The sequence below is a fragment of the Rhopalosiphum padi genome, chromosome 2, assembly GCF_020882245.1.
Source record: "Rhopalosiphum padi isolate XX-2018 chromosome 2, ASM2088224v1, whole genome shotgun sequence".
NCBI classification, from domain to species: domain Eukaryota; kingdom Metazoa; phylum Arthropoda; class Insecta; order Hemiptera; family Aphididae; genus Rhopalosiphum; species Rhopalosiphum padi.
Window position 1 is genome coordinate 25,807,053 of NC_083598.1, and position 20,589 is coordinate 25,827,641.

At 27.7% G+C, this 20,589-nt stretch overlaps 1 protein-coding gene across 1 annotated transcript; it reads left to right on the forward strand.

The window, feature by feature from the left end:
- The first annotated feature begins 5,796 nt into the window (after positions 1 to 5,796).
- Positions 5,797 to 20,094, forward strand: LOC132921585 (uncharacterized). The gene is made up of 4 exons (XM_060984682.1): positions 5,797 to 7,374; positions 10,366 to 10,459; positions 17,096 to 17,206; positions 19,541 to 20,094. Exons 1-4 carry the CDS (start codon positions 6,111 to 6,113, stop codon positions 19,728 to 19,730), a joined length of 1,659 nt encoding a protein of 552 aa, XP_060840665.1. The 5' UTR covers positions 5,797 to 6,110; the 3' UTR covers positions 19,731 to 20,094.
- Positions 20,095 to 20,589: the final 495 nt, after the last annotated feature.

Below are 20,589 nucleotides of genomic sequence, written 5' to 3' on the forward strand. Positions count from 1 at the left end.
TTTTCTAATGACTCCACTTTCCTTGAACGGTTATCATCGGTCGATCTGTGCTGCAATAGCCAGCTTCCAACATATTTGGTTGGGTTTCCTATACTAAAAGGTGGCCCATTTATATTGATAAGCCATAAACATAAGATTTGTTATATTTTTTATTGTCAATTTAGATCTTAGATCTGAACATATTATATTCATTAAACATTAAATTAAATCCCCGTTCACATTAGTATATATTTTAATTCCTGTATTTCTTCATTCTTTGTATTATTAATTATTATGAATAAAGTTTCTCATTCCTTGTACTAGTACAGATGTATTTAATAAAAATCTACGGCCCAATTGTTGTATTTCATTTTCCCCATGTCTTATATATACCATATTGCCGTCGTCATAACTCATAATATTAATTTAATTTTAAATATTTGTTTTATTAAATTATAAATGTAATAAATGACATGCATATTGTATTATCACTTGTCAGTATCTATTACCTAGTATCTATTACCTGCCCAATGTATTATATGTTTACGTAGTATTCAATGCTTATAGTTTATTAATGACTTCTGATGATAAATAAATAAACCACGAGTAATTTGAGAAGTTATGACGTTTGGACAATTTAAAATTTTCCTATTTCTTATAATTTTAATTTTAATTATTCTGATACACCAATTCTCTTGGAGTTATGAGAATAAAAAAAAATCAGAAATGTTCAAATTGTATGTATATTATTAATAAATTCTGGTAATATGGTTATCATCCAAAAGGCTACGATCGTATACCCGCGTATTTGTTTTATTTTCTTTCCTATACGCATTTAAGAATTTTAGCGTTTTGGGTATACGCCGTATATCTACCCGCGTATACCCTGCACTATACATCACAGCAAATAATATATTTGATTATATTTTATTTTCAATTTTTTTCCTGTACTGGCTGTATACTTATTAAAATGTATTTTTAATAATATACCAATACAAATATTAATTATATCAACAATAGCGTATAATAATTATTTATATTTAGATATAATATGTTGAAATTATATGCAAGCTTTACAGAAATACAGATAACTATAGATATAGTTAATTAGATATAATTGACAAAACAATAATACATTTTAAGATTAAAAATAATGTTATGGGTAACTTTTTCATTTTGTCATCAGTGAAAGTGTTTACAATTGTACGTCAAGATTCTTATTACTCCTTATCCAATTTATCCAATTCGGTAAAGCACGATTCCGTACATTTTACCTTTTTGAGAACAGGATTCCGTACGATTTTGATCAAACAATATAGATTGTCAAAAAGATCCCAAAAACAACACGATTACGTACGGTTGTCTGTGCAATGTTGCCATTTAATATTTATTGTCAAATCGTTTAATTTTCTTAAATAATAACATTAGGTATAAACAAATTGTAAAAATGTAAAAATAAAATAAAAGTATAAAAATAATTATAATTGTATACTAAGGTATTTGTTACAAATACTTGAAATACTTAACTACAAATATTTCATTATATTTTTATGGATCAAATATTTGTTATATTCGTTGATTGTGTGATCTAAACGTTGTTTGTCGGCTAAGGCCATTTTATTGAAATGCCCTTTAGATGCTGATCTTATTTTTGCGCAGGTCTCTTCTTGTGTTTTCTTTAGAACTGATATAACCAAATGAATAAAAGGGTGTGGACTATGAAACTGGGCATTATATAAAACACTAAATAGACGACCGGATTTACAGTCCGATTTTTTATACATAGTTAGATTGTGGTAAATCGACAGTGCCGTTTTTCGTCGGAATCGCTAAGTTCACACAGTACGCCGGGTGCCGGCTCCGGCACACTGCATTTGGAGGGGAACATGGTGACCGGCCGGCAAAATCTGATCGTCTATTCGGTACGCGAAACGTACGTAAAACGCTACATTACTATACTAAGTCAAATAGTCAAATACTTACGGAACCTTATGAAAATCTGGCATCATTGCACTAAGCTCTTGGGTACAACGTACAAAACGTACGGAATGGTGTGTGGTGCAGGGATTTTATAATATTACATAGATAAAAAAATAAAAACAAACAGGAAAGAATAATTAACGCATTGTTTTGGAGATTGTTATTTTTGTAATATTTATATTAATAAGTGAAAAAAGAATAATATTTAAGTTATAGCCAAGAAAAGCCATATGGCATAAAAACTTCGCCCCAAGTAAAGGTCACACCAATAATAATAATAATAATAATAATAATATAATATCACAAATGAGTAATATGACATAATAATACGGCACGGCTCCGATCATCGGTTACCAGCACGTATACCAATAATAATAAATATATTTATATAAAAGTAATGCTGTTAAACACAACATTTACATTAATAATAAATACATAGTGCCATTGAACGCAATAATAAATATATACAACACAATATACCTAATGCTGTTGAGCACAACAATAATAAATAACTTGTGTGTAAACTTAGTACCGTTGAGCACCACCATCATATATAATAATATGAAATACAATAAATAAGGCCGTTGGGCACACCAATAATAAACAATATAATATATAATTTAATAATTAATACCGGCTTTGTTTCGTGACGTAGGTACATAATGTATAATATAAAATATTGCCAAGTGTTTTTAGTGTCCTGAGCGTCGTCCCCGAGATGTCCTCGGTGATGGATTTTCTATCTACTCCAACATGTGGTCCGGTGGAGAGGAAAAACAAAATTGAAAAGAAAAGTCCGTTAACGGGCGTATCATGCACCGGACAAAGTACGTCAACGACATTACAAAATGATTATATAATATTACTTGGCCGGTACATTCTATATTGAATATTTTAATTAGTGGCTAATTAATATATTGACGGCCGGTCACTCCGAACCACGGGTACTGGGCAATGGTGATAGTGAGTGTGCACGTCTTTAAGTAGATCGGTGTCGTCTTCGAGCGGCGGCAGAGGGGTCCGCGGGACGGACAGCGCTATCGCATCATATAATATGTTAATACAAGAAATTGAATTTTGTCCGTTACAAGGTTTTCTAGATCTAGGTGACTAGGTCTAAGATTCTGGTTTGACGTGTCTTAGTGAAATAGAAGGGACGTGTTTGATAAATATTTTGAGTACTCTCTGTATGCAGCTTTTTTACTTATACATAAATGTGGCTATGTGGCGATAGCCGGTAAAATGTTGCAAAGAATCGAAAGCTAATATGTCGGTATTGATTTATATTATTATATTGAAATACTAATATACTATTACACTTTTATGTAGCTTATCTAAATTTGAGATTTATTTTATTTTGTCCCCCCTCCATTAAAATGTTACCTATGGGAATCTGTAAATAGCTTCCTCGTATTCTATTCGAATCTTGTATTCAATTTGTGAAATATTTTTATATCAGAAAATATGTAGTTTCACATGTTTCAGAATTAGACACAAAAATAAACACACAATTTTTGGTAAACTATATTTATATATTTCATTGTTTTACTTTTTTTTGTTACCTAGCGTTTTTTTGTATATTTTTGATTTTTTTATTCATTAAAATAGGTCTTCTAGGCTCTAATAATATATAATTTATAATATATATACAAATCGGAAGATATGTATGCGGTCTATCGGCAAACTCGTTCTACCGCGGGTCGCTTTAGGATGCGGTCTACCTGTGACCGGCTGGTTTTTACATAGGCCTACAAGGGCGTATTTTATGGGGGAATTGTGGGGGGGCGTTCGCCCCCCATCATTCGTATTTTTTTCTACATAACACATTAATTAATCATTTATTTCAAACATTTTTCGTTTGATAAAGCTCGTAAATCGTAATGATATCATATTTAACAATTTAACATAATAAGAATTTTATGTCTATTTAGGTAATCAACTGTAAATTATTTTTTGTTTGTATAGAAGGAAAATTTATTTTACCCCCCCCCTCCACAAGGTTTCAACTCAAATGTGCCCTTGTAGGCCTAAGTTTATCTTTTATACATACTATTTAATACTGAAAAATGTACATAAATGTCACACTATTCATTAGGTCAGGTAATTTATTTTTTGTTCCTGATATTTCGGAGGGGATTAAAACACTCAAAGCCCCCCTGCGTTCGCGCCTGCCATAGCCCATATTATATGGTCATTTTTCAGAATTGTCTAAAATTAGATTTATACTACGATAACCATATAACCATTTTCGTGAACGGCACAAAATATTAAACGTAATTCGTAAACAACCTACAGTTATGTACTCATGTCTGTGTAACTGGTGCGTATGATATAGAAAAACTCAAAAACCAGACCCTGGCATTACACATTTAATTTTAAAACTATTTAGGTACGTAATAATATTTAAAAATTAATTTAAATTTGTGTGTTGAATCAAGATATCAAGGCGGGCAGCGGGCTGGACCTTGAATTGGATTTTAAATTTTTAGGTTAAACATTTTAATCAATAGGTAGTTTGAACCATACAATTTGAAAATGTTAAATGCCTAAAGGCTAAAATAGATTACAATGTCTAAATAGTAAATATTTTAAAAATTGTAATAAACACTATCAAAGGATTAATTTGATCATTAATTTTTTGTTATTTGAGGTCAATATACATATTAAATATTGTACAATTACCAGTTACCACTCTTTAAGTTAATATAATTTTAAAATATGTACCAATAGTAATGCTGTTAAAGCATACATGAGACAGGATGATACATATAATAACATTAATAACAATAATAACTTATAACTACCTATAGTAATTGTATTTATATATTATGATGCAGGCGATGCAGCCAAGCAGGTTAAAGGTCAAACTTGAAAATATGAGTTACGATAAATTACCATAAAATTATTTAGAATGTTTAGATATATCTATGTACTTGTTATACTTGTTAACACAGAACAACTGTGAATACAAAAAGTAAACATAAAATTATAAATATTAATAGAGTTTCTATATTTTATGAAATGGAATATTAATACTATATTTATCATTGCGTGTGTGTGTGTTTTTTTTTACATTTGATAGTATTTGAGTAAAACTAAATTAAATTGTTGAGTCTATAGTGCAATAAAAATAATAATATAAGCTATTGGCTCTATTGCCACAGAATAATTATTCTGTGCTATTGCAGGCTATTAGACGTTTAATGATAATGGGCCAATAAGGAATCCTCTATAGATCTTTATTATTATACCATACAACATACGTATACACATAAATACATTAATTTGTTAATATTTATCTAAATATATCATATTAATCATAATTATTAAAACGTTTCATTTAATTTACTAATCTCTTACGAGTATTATTGTAGTTACCGTATTTTTATGTATTTATTTGTAAAATGTTCAAAAGGGTTTCAAACCCATTTATTATAATAAAATATCTTTCTATAGTATCCAACACAAAGACGTGTGGTAGGTATCTGCTGAACGCACAGCTTAGTTTCTTTGTCACTGAAGACTGAAAGAATATCCCGACTTTGCTGGCAACGGCGACGTTTGGTCTCGCGCCGACTGTAGGTAAATACATATATATATGTATAATATTTCATACGACGGTATCCAACCCCTAACGCCGTCGCGAGGATCAATGCACCGAATTCCCAAAGCGTGAGTCATCGCGGCGCGTTGTCGTATTACATAGCAGTTCGGCAGTAGCGTCGGCGTCGCGCGTCGGCGCATCGATTGGCGAGACGCGCGCGCCTGCCGCTCCGGCGCGACCTTCTTCCCACGTTCCACGCGCGCGGGTGGGTGAGTGGGTGTGCGAAAACACGCGCGCGCGTCTGTGCAGTAACTACCCCGTAGAGCGCCGCAACCGTCGTCGCCCGGCTGTCAGGTGTTGTGTACCAGCACGCGTGTTTGTACACATATAACATATTATAAAAGTATACAGTCCGCGCGCTGCAACTATTTTAGTCAAAAGGCCGGCGTGTATGTGTCGCAGTACGCGGCCCCGGACCTTTGCAGTTAACTACATGCCATCGTCACTGCTACCGCCGTTTTTCGGCGCGAATTCGGCAAACGAGATAACGTACCCCTCTCGGCATCGAGCCGTCTTACAGCTACTCGTGATGACACGGCTATGAAAAATGTCTAAGAAATTCCGACGATTCTACGAGACCGCGTTCGATTCAAAAATCAGCAAGTCGGACGAAGACCTGCTATCGGCCGAAAAACAAGATTCGGCCATCGCTCACCGGCTGTCTAACCAGTTGCAGTTGTCGGCCAGCGCGAATTCTGTCCGGCAATACGACGACGAGGACGATGATGACGCTACCACCGCCACCACCGCAAATGTCGTTCGCGCCTCGACGTCCTGCAGGATGCAATGCAAGAACCGGTTGTTGGGGTTCCTGTTGCGGAAGAGACGCAGTGGCAGCGGCCGGAGTGGAGGTAGCGGCGGCGGCAGTGGCGGTGGCGGCAGTCGACAGTTTAACAGTGTTTACAAGTACCGAAGCTCGGACAGCGTGGTGACTAGCAGCAGTCTAAGTCTGGAGTCGATCACTAGCGATTCGTTGAGCTCGCACAGTTCTGAGTCACCGTGTTATAAGCGATTTCCAGTACCACACGTCTTGTCGCCGATCTCGGACAAGTCGTCGCAGGATGCCGGCGCAGAGTTTTTGGAATATGAACGTAGGAGGTCATCCACGGCTGGCTCCGCGACCCCCGTTGTCGTTGCGTGTGCCAATGCCCTTGAAAGTGCCACCGCGATGGCCACGCCAGTCAAGACCAAACCACCGCAATCGTTGGGCCTGATCAAGCTCAACAGCGACCATATGCAGCATCACGGTTCCGATAGTGGCATATCCGTAGGATCAAAACCAGGTGACAGCTATCAGGAGCTGTTGGATGTGCCGTTTGACATGCCAAAGCTCAGGCGCAGACAGAGATCCGAAGAGGGCTCGACTACGGTGTCGTCGTCGGATTGCACGGGACATTCAGTACTAGCACCGCCACAACTGCAGGGACTTCCGTTCGACATGCCGAAATTGAGGAGGAGACAGACTAATGCTGGATGTGGTCCTGGTGGTTCCGTGTTACCATTCGACATGCCGAAGCTTAGAAAGAGGCAGATGGACAGCTGTGCGAGAGTTATATCGTTAGACTTTGAGATTGGCAGTGACGAGTACGCTTACAGTGCTCATTCCGGTGTCAGTCATGCGGCTGACAGGTCTAAAAGCGAACAGCTTGAAGAGCTTCCGTTTGACATACCGAAATTAAAAAAGATTAATTTACACAATGAGAATGAAAAAAAACCAGATAGGAGTACCTTGTTCCTCAATGTAATACCCAACAATAGTGCTGCTGTCAACGAAAACAATAAGCTACTGTCGAAAACCTTCCAAAACAAAAGTAAGTGTGCCCACGGGCTTATTGTATAATATCATCGTGAATTGTGATTAATTACTTTACTTAATTTTGGACGTATTATAATTTATGTTATTCTTTATTATTATTTTATAAGAGTAACTATAATTATTAGTTAATATACGAGTATATGTATTAACTTTTATTTATACAGGTAGTTGTTTTGTACAATATAGGTACCTATAGTACAATCATGTTTTTTGCTCAATATTGGAACTCATCATGACATCACGTGATAGTTTTTTAAGCATAATAATAAAAATATAATCGTTTTTTGATTAAACAAATAATATATAATTTATTTAATAAATGCATTTGACCCCTTTAAATAAATACAAATCTAATGTAAATAAACATTATAAAATAATATATTTAAATAAATTTATAATATGCTTTAATTAAAAATTATATTTTTTGATTTGCCTACTTTATTTTTATAATTATTATTATGTTTATACAATAATATATTGATATATAACATTATTTTGATTATATGAAAATAAATTTTAAAAAAGTCCGTTTTCAATGTAATGATAAAAAATAGTTCTTTTATATACCTTCTTGTTTTAATAACGATTGTAAAATATAATTTTTTTTTTTTATTAGTATAATTTACGATTCACAGACTTCACTGGCTACTTTTACAGTAATAAACATAATACTATCTAATATGTTAAAAAATAGTTTAAATAGTCGTTGGAAATATAAATTGTCTAAAACAGTAAAACCGAACATTTATGAACAGTTTTATGAAAATTACTTGGACACCCTACTATCGTTTTGTTTCACCCTTGTGTTAGATAACCCCTCGCTGAAAAAGTAGGGATCAAAATACTCATTGATGTATGATATGAGGGGAATGATTTTATGACCATGGCTATAAGCCATTATTCCAAGTATATACAGAATGATTCAAAATCCAAATACTAAGTATAATTCGTTATATTATTATATAAAACACTCATGAAACATAATAAACATAGTAAAATAAAATTTATTTTCTAGATTAATTATCAAGTTGTATTTATTTGAAGTGCTTTAGATTTAAAAAAATAATTAATACATCAAAACCTATTTACTTAATATAAAAAAATAATAATGATAAAAACTAAAGACTTATATATAATATAGTACCTATATTATTTTTACATATTATTAGGTACTCGTATATATGTATTTACATTATTTACAATAATATACACCAGTTGAAGTGCAAATTAATACGGTTGGATTAAAAAATAAACAGTCTAAATATGATTACGAAAGGCAGTGGCGGACTGGACGAACGAGATACCCGGAAATTTCCCGGTGGGCCGCTGCTCGTATAAAAAATATATTTTTTAATATTATTATTCTGAAATTATAAATTAAAATATTACCTAATAAGTAATAAGTAATGTAATATTATTAAACATAAAAACCCAAATTTCTGATTATTTTAAAATGCTGGAGTTTTAATGGCTTGAGTTCGGCCAGTCCGTCCAGTCTGTGCTTGTGACAACTTATTGTAACAAGTTTAAAAATAGAATCTCAAAGAGTTATTTATTTCATTTTGTTTTATATCAATTAATTAAAATATTATAAATTTAAAAGCTAAATTATGCTTACAAAAGTATATAATAATTATTATATATATATAGAAAGGGCCGGTGTGTACTGAAGGCTGCTAAAATTATGATTTTCCCGTGCTGTTTTTTTTCTCCCAGTCCGCCACTGTTTACAAGCAATGTGAACTCTATTTATGTTTGGTTTTAATGTATGTATAAATCATAAATTGCCATCTTAAAATGTTTTTACGGTATAATATCAACATACAGATTATTTAAAAAGGTCATTAGACTAATTGGGATTAATAAATATTAATATGATATAATTTATGAGGCTATTAATTATTTTACATAATATAAATGAGTAACAGTATTGTCTGTTATTGCTCTTTGTAGTTATTATAATATATACACATTACACAATAATATAAAAGTGTTTCCAAACTTTTTAAACACATGGTATAACGTATAAATATAGGAAATATATACGTGTTATTTAATGAATTACTAAATATCTTGGTAGGCACTTCAATAATACAATAGTTAATACTTATAGTAGGAATTACGCGTGTAATCCTTTTTAATAGTGTAAATATACTATAATAATAATTTGGTAATATAAGCGAATTACCCTGATCGATTAATGAATATATTTGTGAGAAGAGGGGGAGGAGCTTAGTGAAATTTCAGGATAAATTAAAATTAAAACGTGTGCCCTAATGTATATTGTATGTATCATAATTATACCCCCTCCCCAGCTCATTTAAAATAACCCATATACACACCACTGCTAAATAAATCTGCTGATAAACAAAAAATGGCCAAATGAAAATGTTTAACTATTTAAATTACAATTTATAAATAATTGAAATATGATATACACATAAAAGGTATACTACAGTTTTATACTCATATCAATTATAATTTATTATATATATTATGTTGAATTCTATTAAATTAAAAGTAATACATATTAATATTATGCGACTGCTAAATGAAAAATTAATAAAAAATCTTAATAATACTCGTATAATTCAAATTTATCTGAAATTAAATTTATAAAATAAATAATTGCATAATGTTTTAATAAGCTATCACAAATATTAATTACGAGTAGGACAAAGTAAAAAGAAAATTTTAGATAAAAATGGTTAGAAATTTGTTTTAATTTGTATAACTTTAAATCATAATAGCTAATAAGTATTGATATTGCATTAAACATAATATTATGTTAGAAATATAAATTATATTTAAGAAATTTATAACATAATCACATGTAAGATTCGTGAAAAATATTTTTGATGTTTTTTTCATAGATTTTCTCTTGACGAGTTAGTTATGATAAATTGTGAATTAATTTGAATATTATTAGTCTATGGTTCTATAGTATTGATATATGAAGTATAAATTGATTATATTTTTGTTTTAGATCAACCAAACCGTCCAACATTAAGTTTATCCAGTATAAAGCCTTTAAATTATGTAGAAGACATTGACGTTTCTTTACCTTTAGATCAGCAATGGTGAGTCTTAAAATTATATTTAAATTGTGCTTTATAAGTTATAGAGATTATACAAAATGTAAATATTACCTATGTATCACTATTTTATTATGAGGAAAAATAAAAAGTCTTATGAGAACAAATCATCAAAATAGATTTAAATATTATATCGACTGCAGTTGAGCAACTAGCCAAAAACTATTGTACAAAAATATTTCATACCAACCTAAAGTATAGGTAGGTACCACCCAAATCCTCTTATTTCTCTTGAACTATTATACTATTATGATATTATCCTCATTCATACTAATCATACTCCTCACGTTATCTCAAAAGGCTTTGGTATTTATATTTCTAAGATTGTATAGTTAAAATTAATTAAATAACTATTTGTAATTGCAATATATTATTTTCATAATTCATCATATTTTTAATTAAATTGTATTACAAACTGTTAGTTTTCTTTATTGTTGTTTTTTATTTATTTAATATTAAATAAATTAAGTATGAAATAAATGATAAAATGTACTTCATTTTAATTTATTTAATTAATTAAATTATTAAATAATATCAAATATTTTTAATATTATAATATGTTTTTGGAAAATTACGTTTTTACTGACAATTTATTTTAAAACTAACTTTATCGCAGCAATACAATAGCTATCAGATTTAAATATAGTTAAAAATAATCCAATTATCGAAATAATTTGACAAGGTTTTGCATACCGGTAGGGTGAATATATTAATTGTTTTGGTGGTATAAGTAGCGAACATAATGGTATTATGTGCTCTGTATGGTGTAAAATGTTCTTGACTAAAGTGGAATGAAGCATTGAAATATGATGACTTAATAATTACATTAATTTGTTGATATAATAATTTGATGTTTAATCTTTTCTTTGAATGTAAATGTTTTTCGTAACAGCCTTTTTTTAATCAACAATAAAAAATATTTATTGATACTTTAAATTTTTTAATGAATTTATATTACATATATTTTATGTTTAGTTTAAAAATTACAGATTTGTAATAAGTAATAAAAAATATGTAGTAATTTATATGCATTAAACCATTGATTATAATAGGTATAATAGGTAGCTATTATAATTAGTTAGTATGTACCAACCTTCTAATGGCTAATACAGATTGATGGTACTAATAAGTAATAACTATGTAAAAGTATATTCGTTTTACTTTTATTTTATGATAGTATAATTAAGTTATTACTTACTAATACACAATACACTAGTACAGAGGTGGTAACTTTAATAGACTTGTGATCGACCTCTGGGCTCTGAGTTTTCTCAGATTTTTGCGATCGAAAAAAAAGGTTGTCAATAAACAAAAATATATTTTATATACATGCGCGTTATACTTATAACTTATAAGTATTGTTTAATTTCATAGTTTTACACAACATGTATTTTAATACGTATAAAATATGCTACTCGATATCAGTATATATTATATTGTGTATAATCTAGTTTTTCATAGTTATTTATTGCCTTTTTCTAAATTCAATTTTTATATTCGTGGGTTAAAAACAGATAAACACATTTACAAAAAAAAAAATTATTATTTTATTAATTTTCTGATAAAAATCTAAAATTTCAAAAAAATGCGAAAGGGAGTCACGATCTACCTGTTGGCCACACTTACACTAGTACATTAAAAATGAAAGAATATATTCTAAATAATCTAAATTAATATAATTTAATAAAAGTGATTTCTTGTTTGTACTTATTATTGTTTTCTCTGTCTTATAAGTGTGTAACACAACAAATTTATGTTCAGCAAACCACATTTAGTTTCATTGGTTTTAATAATTAATATTATATATTATATTAATATTTAATAGAGTGAATTTGCCTGTTATGATTATGATAAACTCAAGCATAATAATATAAATTGATAACATTGCCTGAATTTACTATTTTGTCGTAGGTATTTTTTCGATAGTTGAATTTGAAGCGAATTATGAGTATTTTTGAATAATAATATTTTATGCACATATAACTCGCTATAGAATTAAAATATTGAAAAAATACCTATGACAAAAAACAAACAAAATTTACGAAACTAAACTTGAATATTATTCAACGTTGTGTTCACGCGTGTAAGACGGAAAAACAAAACATGCGGGTGTGGCATTCTCTTAAAACATTGTTATGCTTTTAACTTTTTAAGTAATAAGGTTATTTATAGATTATTTTAAAACACCATATCGCTATTAGCCATATTATATATTACAGCTAAGTATATTATTTTTTTGAATTCCGTAAATGACTCATGGACAATGATGACCTTTTATGACGTTTATAGTGTTTAAAATATAATTTAATCATGTTAATGCATTTTTATTAAGGTAAAATAATGTAAAAGATATTTTGTTATTATCATCAATAGACAATATTAAAATATCTAATAAAATGTTAAACCAAAAATACTTTTTATCTGTAAATAAATGTGCATAAATTATTATTTTATTTAAAGAAACACAACTTAAATTTTATCATAGAAAAATACTAAATAAATTAAAAATCATATAATGGTTCTGTAATATAGAGACATAATTCTGTATTGGTGTACTTTAATTAATTTAAGTAGGTATATCATTGAATAAGTTACTCGATCAAAACAGTCTTATAACATCAATATAAAAATAAATTTTAAACCTATTCATACAATTTAAGCTTCAAGCAAAAGTTCCAAACGCCAATAAAGACCTTTAAGTTGTAACATATTTATAACTGTTCTAATGTACAATGTATGAACAATTGGGGGTTTTAAATAATAATTTATATGTATACATTAGTATTATTTAAATAATATAAATAATAAGTAATTTTTAAGGAATAAATATCGTGTTGTGTTCAATTAATTTAGATAAAATTTAACTCGGAATACGTTTGTTGTACGTTTGTACAAATTATAATGCTAAGGATTTTAATGTTCATCACAAAAACAATGAATAAAAAATACTCGTCAAATAATCGTTGTAGAACTGTTACCTATAAATTAAAACTTATAATTGTGACAAAAATGAATATAATTAATTAATTAATAATGATAAATATTAAACAACATTGTTGTAATACATATTTGCACTATTACCTATACCCAAAGGAGTACTATAAAAAACAACTGTTTGTTAATAAAATATAAGTACCAGTACAATAAACTTTACATTTTAAAGTTTAAACAAGGGATTACCCCTATGTTAATACCCGCAATAAATATGAACAAATATAAGCAAATAAAACAACATCATAAATAATTTAGTTTTGACAATAAATTACAGCACTTACAATTGAGGTGAAATATAAATACTTCACATATTTTAAATAGTATCTTTCTATCATCCGTTTTAATAGTTTATAAAATTTATCTATTATATATTAATATTTTATAGTTGTATTTATGAATTTCCCTTTTTAATAAATATCCTACATTTTAGATTTTGAGTGGAATGTTGAATAATATATTGATTTTACAATGATATATGTGTTAAACAAATATTAAGGAAAATCAGAAACTTTACACAAAATGTATATTGTTTTATTTTAACAATTAAAAAATGAACAAAATTACAAGAAATATACTAACATGTAGGCGGTATGCCTATACACTTAAAATTACTTTTCATCGTATAGGCACAATTCAATTATTTATCATTGAATTCAAATCAAACACATCCATTACAGTATATAGCCATATAGGTACTCAATGACGTTTAGTACACTTGACATCTATTACACGGCAGATCCAGCTCTCCTGTTTTTTCAATAATTTATTATGTTTGTCGTTTGTGAGTCACTTTAAATTCTCCAAATAGCTTTATTATAAATACATTAGTGAGCCAACGCCCAACATTATCTTCTAAAAGCAGTAAAACATATTAATTTACCTTCTGTTCATATTATCTATACATGAAAATTAAAAACATTTTTACCAATAATGTGTAGTTATTTATTTTGTCAACTTGCAGCTGAACTATGTATAATATAATATGTAGTATTGTAGTATGTACCATTATGTCTATTGTCTATAAATTATAGACTATGCATGTTCTTATTTACAGTATCGTTAGTTATTAATGATAAAATGTTCAGCGTTATGTTTAATTCGTATTTTTCTGCATTCCGATAACTTGTAAAAAATATATTTTAATAACATGTCAGAACTAATAACTATATTCTATATTAGTATATTACAGATATAGAATACTTTTTTTTAAATTTAGTGTTATAAGGGAAGGGGGCGTAACAGAAGCAAGTAGCATATTATATCAGCCCAATCAAATCCCAAGTTTCGAGTATCAACAGTCACACAAATATCATGCAAATATATCACGTATAGCCCCATTAGTTCTTAAAAAAAAATATTTTTACTAATTTATTAATAAATTCATCAATTAATGTATACTGATTAAATATTAAAAAAAAAAATCTAAAACATGAATACATAATATATGATCAAGTATGTCTAATATTACACCTACATTGGCTACATTATTATATAATTTCAACCGATAACAATAAGAAACCTTATTGTCCAGTTTTAAGAATATTTGTGCGTGTCTTACATAACTTTATCGAGCTTCTATAATACCTTTAACTTTTATTTTCATCCAATGATTGTCTATTTTTTTTTTTATCAAACTAACAACTGTAAGTCCGTAAAGCTATTCCTATTGTATCGAACAAGAATAAAATATATAGGGTGCGTATACGTACGTTATAGTGAACAAAACATCATAATATTTTCGAGAATACGAGAATTTTATTTTTAAGACAGATTTTGACGTGTATCATTTATTTTCAAATAAAAGATCTATCATAATAGTCATGACAGCTTTTCAGTTTATGATATGATTGTGACAAATTGGTTTTCAGAGTATAAACTACAAACTTGAAACTATGAATAACGATAATAATAACGAGATGGTTTAACAACGGATATTTTATTTTATAAACAATTTAAAGTTTTTATGGTATCAATATTTTATAAAACCTTAAATTTGAAGTTGTAATCTTGACAAAATTGATATTTAGACAAATTAAACATAAAAGTTGGTGCCGCTCTGCTGTACAATTGGAATTGAGTGGGACACTATTATGGTCTTATGAGTATGGATATGTTACATTTGAATTTAATGATACATCGTTGTATATACGAAAAACGCTTCTGAATGTAAATGGTATTACATTATATTTTATGGTATTTTTTTTTTTTTGATACATATATAGCTATTAGTCATTAATATTACTTTTAATATTTCGGTCGGTTGATATAATTTTTTCTGAAAATATTGTATTTATTATATTATTAGTGTTTAATTATTGCAATAATATTTTTTTTACTATATTATATCAACTTATTTAACTTAAAATGTAATATCATATTTTTGTAAATACCATTAAACAGTAAAAATAGATGATATTTAAAAATAAATCGAAAATGTCATTACATATAGTAAAATTAATAATGATATAATGTAGTATATAAGTTTAAATTCTTACGAATTATGTTTTAATTACCTAAAACAAAATAATTATCACCGTTATTAATTATCGTTCAAATAAGTATTTTGTCCAAATAAGGTATTTGCAGAAATTAAGAACTTTTCAAAATATATACTTTTGTATGCTAAAATAAATCACTAATGTTAAATGATTACTTTTTATGACTTTAAAAAAAAACCTAAGAAGAAATTATTCTTACAACTTAACAATTAATATAATATATAGAACTATTACTAATAATTTTGATAACTAATTTTTATTTGTATTGTAATTATTGATTTGGCAGTTATATATTATGATGTTGTTTTATTTAATCATTATATCATTTAGATAGTCACTGGTATTTTAAAAATATAATTTTGAATAATTATTTTAATACTATACACATGGGTCAAGAATTATTTTAGTTCATATAGTAGTTTAAATTAAAAAAAAAAAATAGTAATAATATTTGTTTATTTTTTACTTAAAAAAAAGGTGGAATTATTTATAGCGCTAATTTATGTAAATATTTTAAAAGTGGAATCACTAATTCCATTAATAATTTAAATATGAGGCGAAACCCGGCAAGCGGTATTGAAATATTAATATCGGTGTTACGGTATTCATTTTAATACCGATATGAAATAGTACACTGGTATTTCAGTATTTACAATTTTTATTCAATACCTAGTTTATTATTTTTTATAGTATGTTGTCGTTTTCATTTTCAATTATTCGATATTTTCAAATAGTGTAACCTCTTAGTTAAAAACTTAAAAACAATAATTACCCCTGATAACGTGTTCTGTTATAGTAAATTTTCTAAAGTATTTGAAATAGCTTTAAAATATAGAACATGGGTAATAAATATTAGTTATTATAATAATAAAAAAAAACACAATTAAAATAGTATTATAATAAATTTAAATATTAATTTCTTTAAATTATAAATTTATAAATTTTTATTATTATTTTGGTTTCTATGTTATTTTGGTTAATCGATACTTCAGTATCCAGTATTTTGATTAATCGATGTATCAGTGAATTTGTTAACTTGGTGTATACTATATTAAGATTTAAATATTAATGTATCTAAAATTGGTATTATAGGTGGTAATAATAATTTATAATTATATACATTTTTCAGTTGGTATCATGGACCTATGAACAGACTTGAAGCTGAAAAAGCTTTGCATGGTCAAGATGAAGGAACCTATTTAGTAAGAGGGAACAAGGGATCATATGCGTTATCAATTAAGTATGTAAATTTTATAGTAAGAATATGGTTCACAAATACTTGTAACTAAAATAATTATATCATTTTAAATTGCTTACATATGTTTCTAAAATGAAGTTAATTATGTAAAATGTTTTTCTTTCTTTTGCGATATAAAATTATTTAATATCCCTTCAACATAAATATTGATTAACATGACAATAATACAAAATGTATAATGATTACAGAAATCTACCTAAGGCACGTTTATATGTTATAGATTCTAAGTATTATATACAATATTATTATTAAATTAGTAACTGTATTAAAAATAAAATTAAAATTAATAAATAAAATGGCATAGCCCTAGGCACTCTTTTCGATATAGCCGATATAGATATCCTAAATAATATACCATATTCATGTATTACTGCAAATTAATAGTAATTTCTGACTTAGGTATCTCAGTTATTCAAATTAAAAAAAGTTTAATTGTTTGTTCTCGTGTTTCTTAAAAATCTAAAGAAGCAAATTTATGTAATTCATGTTAATATTTTAATTATTAATTTCTATTAAAATGTAGCAGCATACAAACAACTAAGAAAATTTCTAAAAGTGTAAGCAGGAGAGGAGGGTTCGGGGTTATAGATGTATCCACATAGATGATATAGATAGATAATATGTCGTATGATTGAGGAAAGCACAATTAGTTAAGATCAGGACAGTGGTGTCCACGTTTGTGTAAAAAAAATTTTATTAGCCTATCTGTGACAAAGTAAAAAAGGTACGTTTTTCAGACTGTTCATTTTTGCGCCAAATTTTTTGAAATTTAAGTATTATACCACTAATAACTGCAGTGGATCTTTTTACTTCAATGAATAATTTTATAAATTGCATGCTAAATATTTTTAAATTGATAAAAATGCTAAATAAATATATTTAAACAGATGTTTATATTGGATGTTATAAGTCAATTGTTCACCGAAAAAAGTTCACGCGACAATATTAATGCTCACACGTCTAATGTTCGCGAGGAAACTATTTGAATACGAAAATTGTTCGTGCATACATTGTTCACATGTTCAATATATTGTTAATTCAAAATAGGTTCACATAACATTAAATACTTTTATAATTATTATTAATTTTTTTTTTGATAATTATACTTAACAATACATTACAAAAATAAAATATAATATATTTTTCCATGTTTGTGGATGTCAATATGAAGGAACATAGTTTTTATATTTGCAATTGAAAATTGTATCCAACACCACGAAAATAATCAATTGTTGTACAGTTAATATAATCTGCACATACGAGTATACTTTTTTTAAATTTTATTTTGATAACATTTTTATTTATTTTTTTAATGGTGGTTCTTGACCAGCAATATCCTGCTGATTTTTTAAAGTATTAATACTTTTGGAGTGCATGTATAAATCTCCAAATTGATGGATGTTTGGATGAATTAAGTGTAGATGAAAAACAATTGTGCCATCCTTCAACTGAATTTGTTCGTGAAAGGCCTGCCGCTTCTAAATCATAACATACACTAATGAGGATGGTTGGATCTCTTCTTTGGCTTCTACGATTACCCAACAACCCAACTATATACCTAACTACTATTCTACCTAATGGAGTATGTTATTTATTAACTGCCGTATAGATTACAGAATATATTACATGATATAATCAAGTCTAATTTTTTTTTACGGACATATTATGCGTCTTATTCGAATAATTTTCCTGTGAATAATATTGTCACGCGAGCTACTATCGTACGAACTATTTTCGACGAACGCTTGACGTGATACCAATTAACACTACTGTTAGCACTTAGTAGTGACTGTAATTCTAACTCCCACTTCTAACAATATATTATCCTCAATAACCCAAGTTTATACTTACTACGGTTAGTACAAATAATAATAAAACATTTAAAACGTTTAGTAGTACTAAATATGAATCATAATAATAATAAATAATAATACAAATACAGTAATATTGGGTTATAAAAAAAATATTGATTAATTTAATTGTTCACTAAAATTGAATGGATAAATTATGGACCAGTTAATCATATTTAAGAGGACATTTAATTTAGTGATTTTTCATGAATTTGGAATTTAAATTATAAATAATACCTGATAAGCATAACATAAAAGATAAAAATAATATTAATAAAAACTTATAAAAATCATAAAATATGCCATTTACACATCACACGTTTATATGTATACATAATTTTTTTATTTTTTATAAATTCATTGATTATGGTTTTAATGTAGGTATACTACTTTAAAAGTTTTAAATTGTCGTATTAACTCAACAAATTAAGCAATTTCTAATAATTATTATTTGTTTTTTTTTCAGGAGTGCTAAAGGTTTTATTCACATGAGAATAACTCAATCTGGAGAAAGAAATTATTTGGGCCAATCGGATAGACCTTTTGAAACTATACCTGATCTCATTAAACATTATACACTGAACAAGCTTCCAGCCAAAGGAGCCGAGCATGTAGGTCTAATTAGACCTTTAGCCCACCAAATCCAAATGTTGTAATCATCTGACCATTTAATTAAAAATGTTATTTTCCTTCCATTTTAAAGTATAAATTAAAACTGTGATAGAAAATAAGCACATATTATACGCCATTTTTATTATTATAACTATTATTGTTTATGTTTTTAAATAATACCATATCGAAATTAAGTGCAATATAGAGTTTAGTAATGTATTACCTTTATAAGTGTTTGTGTTCGTATTATAATAATATAAAGTAATTTTATGCAATTCAAATGTAATATACGTACTTGGACGTAATTTAATTTTGTATACCTATAATATTAATATACTTACTTCAAATTATAATTAGAATATTTTACACTGATGTAGTATAGAAATATATTTTTGAAAAACAAACTAACATTTTTGGTTTTTTTTAATTAGAACTATAAGTCTTATAACTTTGTGTTTGCTGTACAGTGTACACCTGTAGCTACCCAGCTTTATTTAAATTAAAAATGAATTTTAGTAAATAACTATGACATCAAATTAATTTTAAATACAATTCAAAATTATTATAGCTCATTAATGTGTGCTTTAAAACTTATAAATTATAATATATGTTGTACGAATGTTTATACTGTTTATAGAACTATCGATTAATTTAACATCATCAATATTTTCTAATGATATAGTTTTAATCTTATTCACATTATTAACATCATTAAATAAATAGTTTAAACTTTTGTTATTCACAGAATTAATTTTACAATATTTTTCTTATAGCATTTAAAATATAATATTAAATAAATATCATCAAATAAGTATGATAAAAAATTAGATTTTTCTCTATTTCTAAACCCACAAACAATCAGCCTTTCTATTTAATATAATTTAATATCAATAATATTCAATT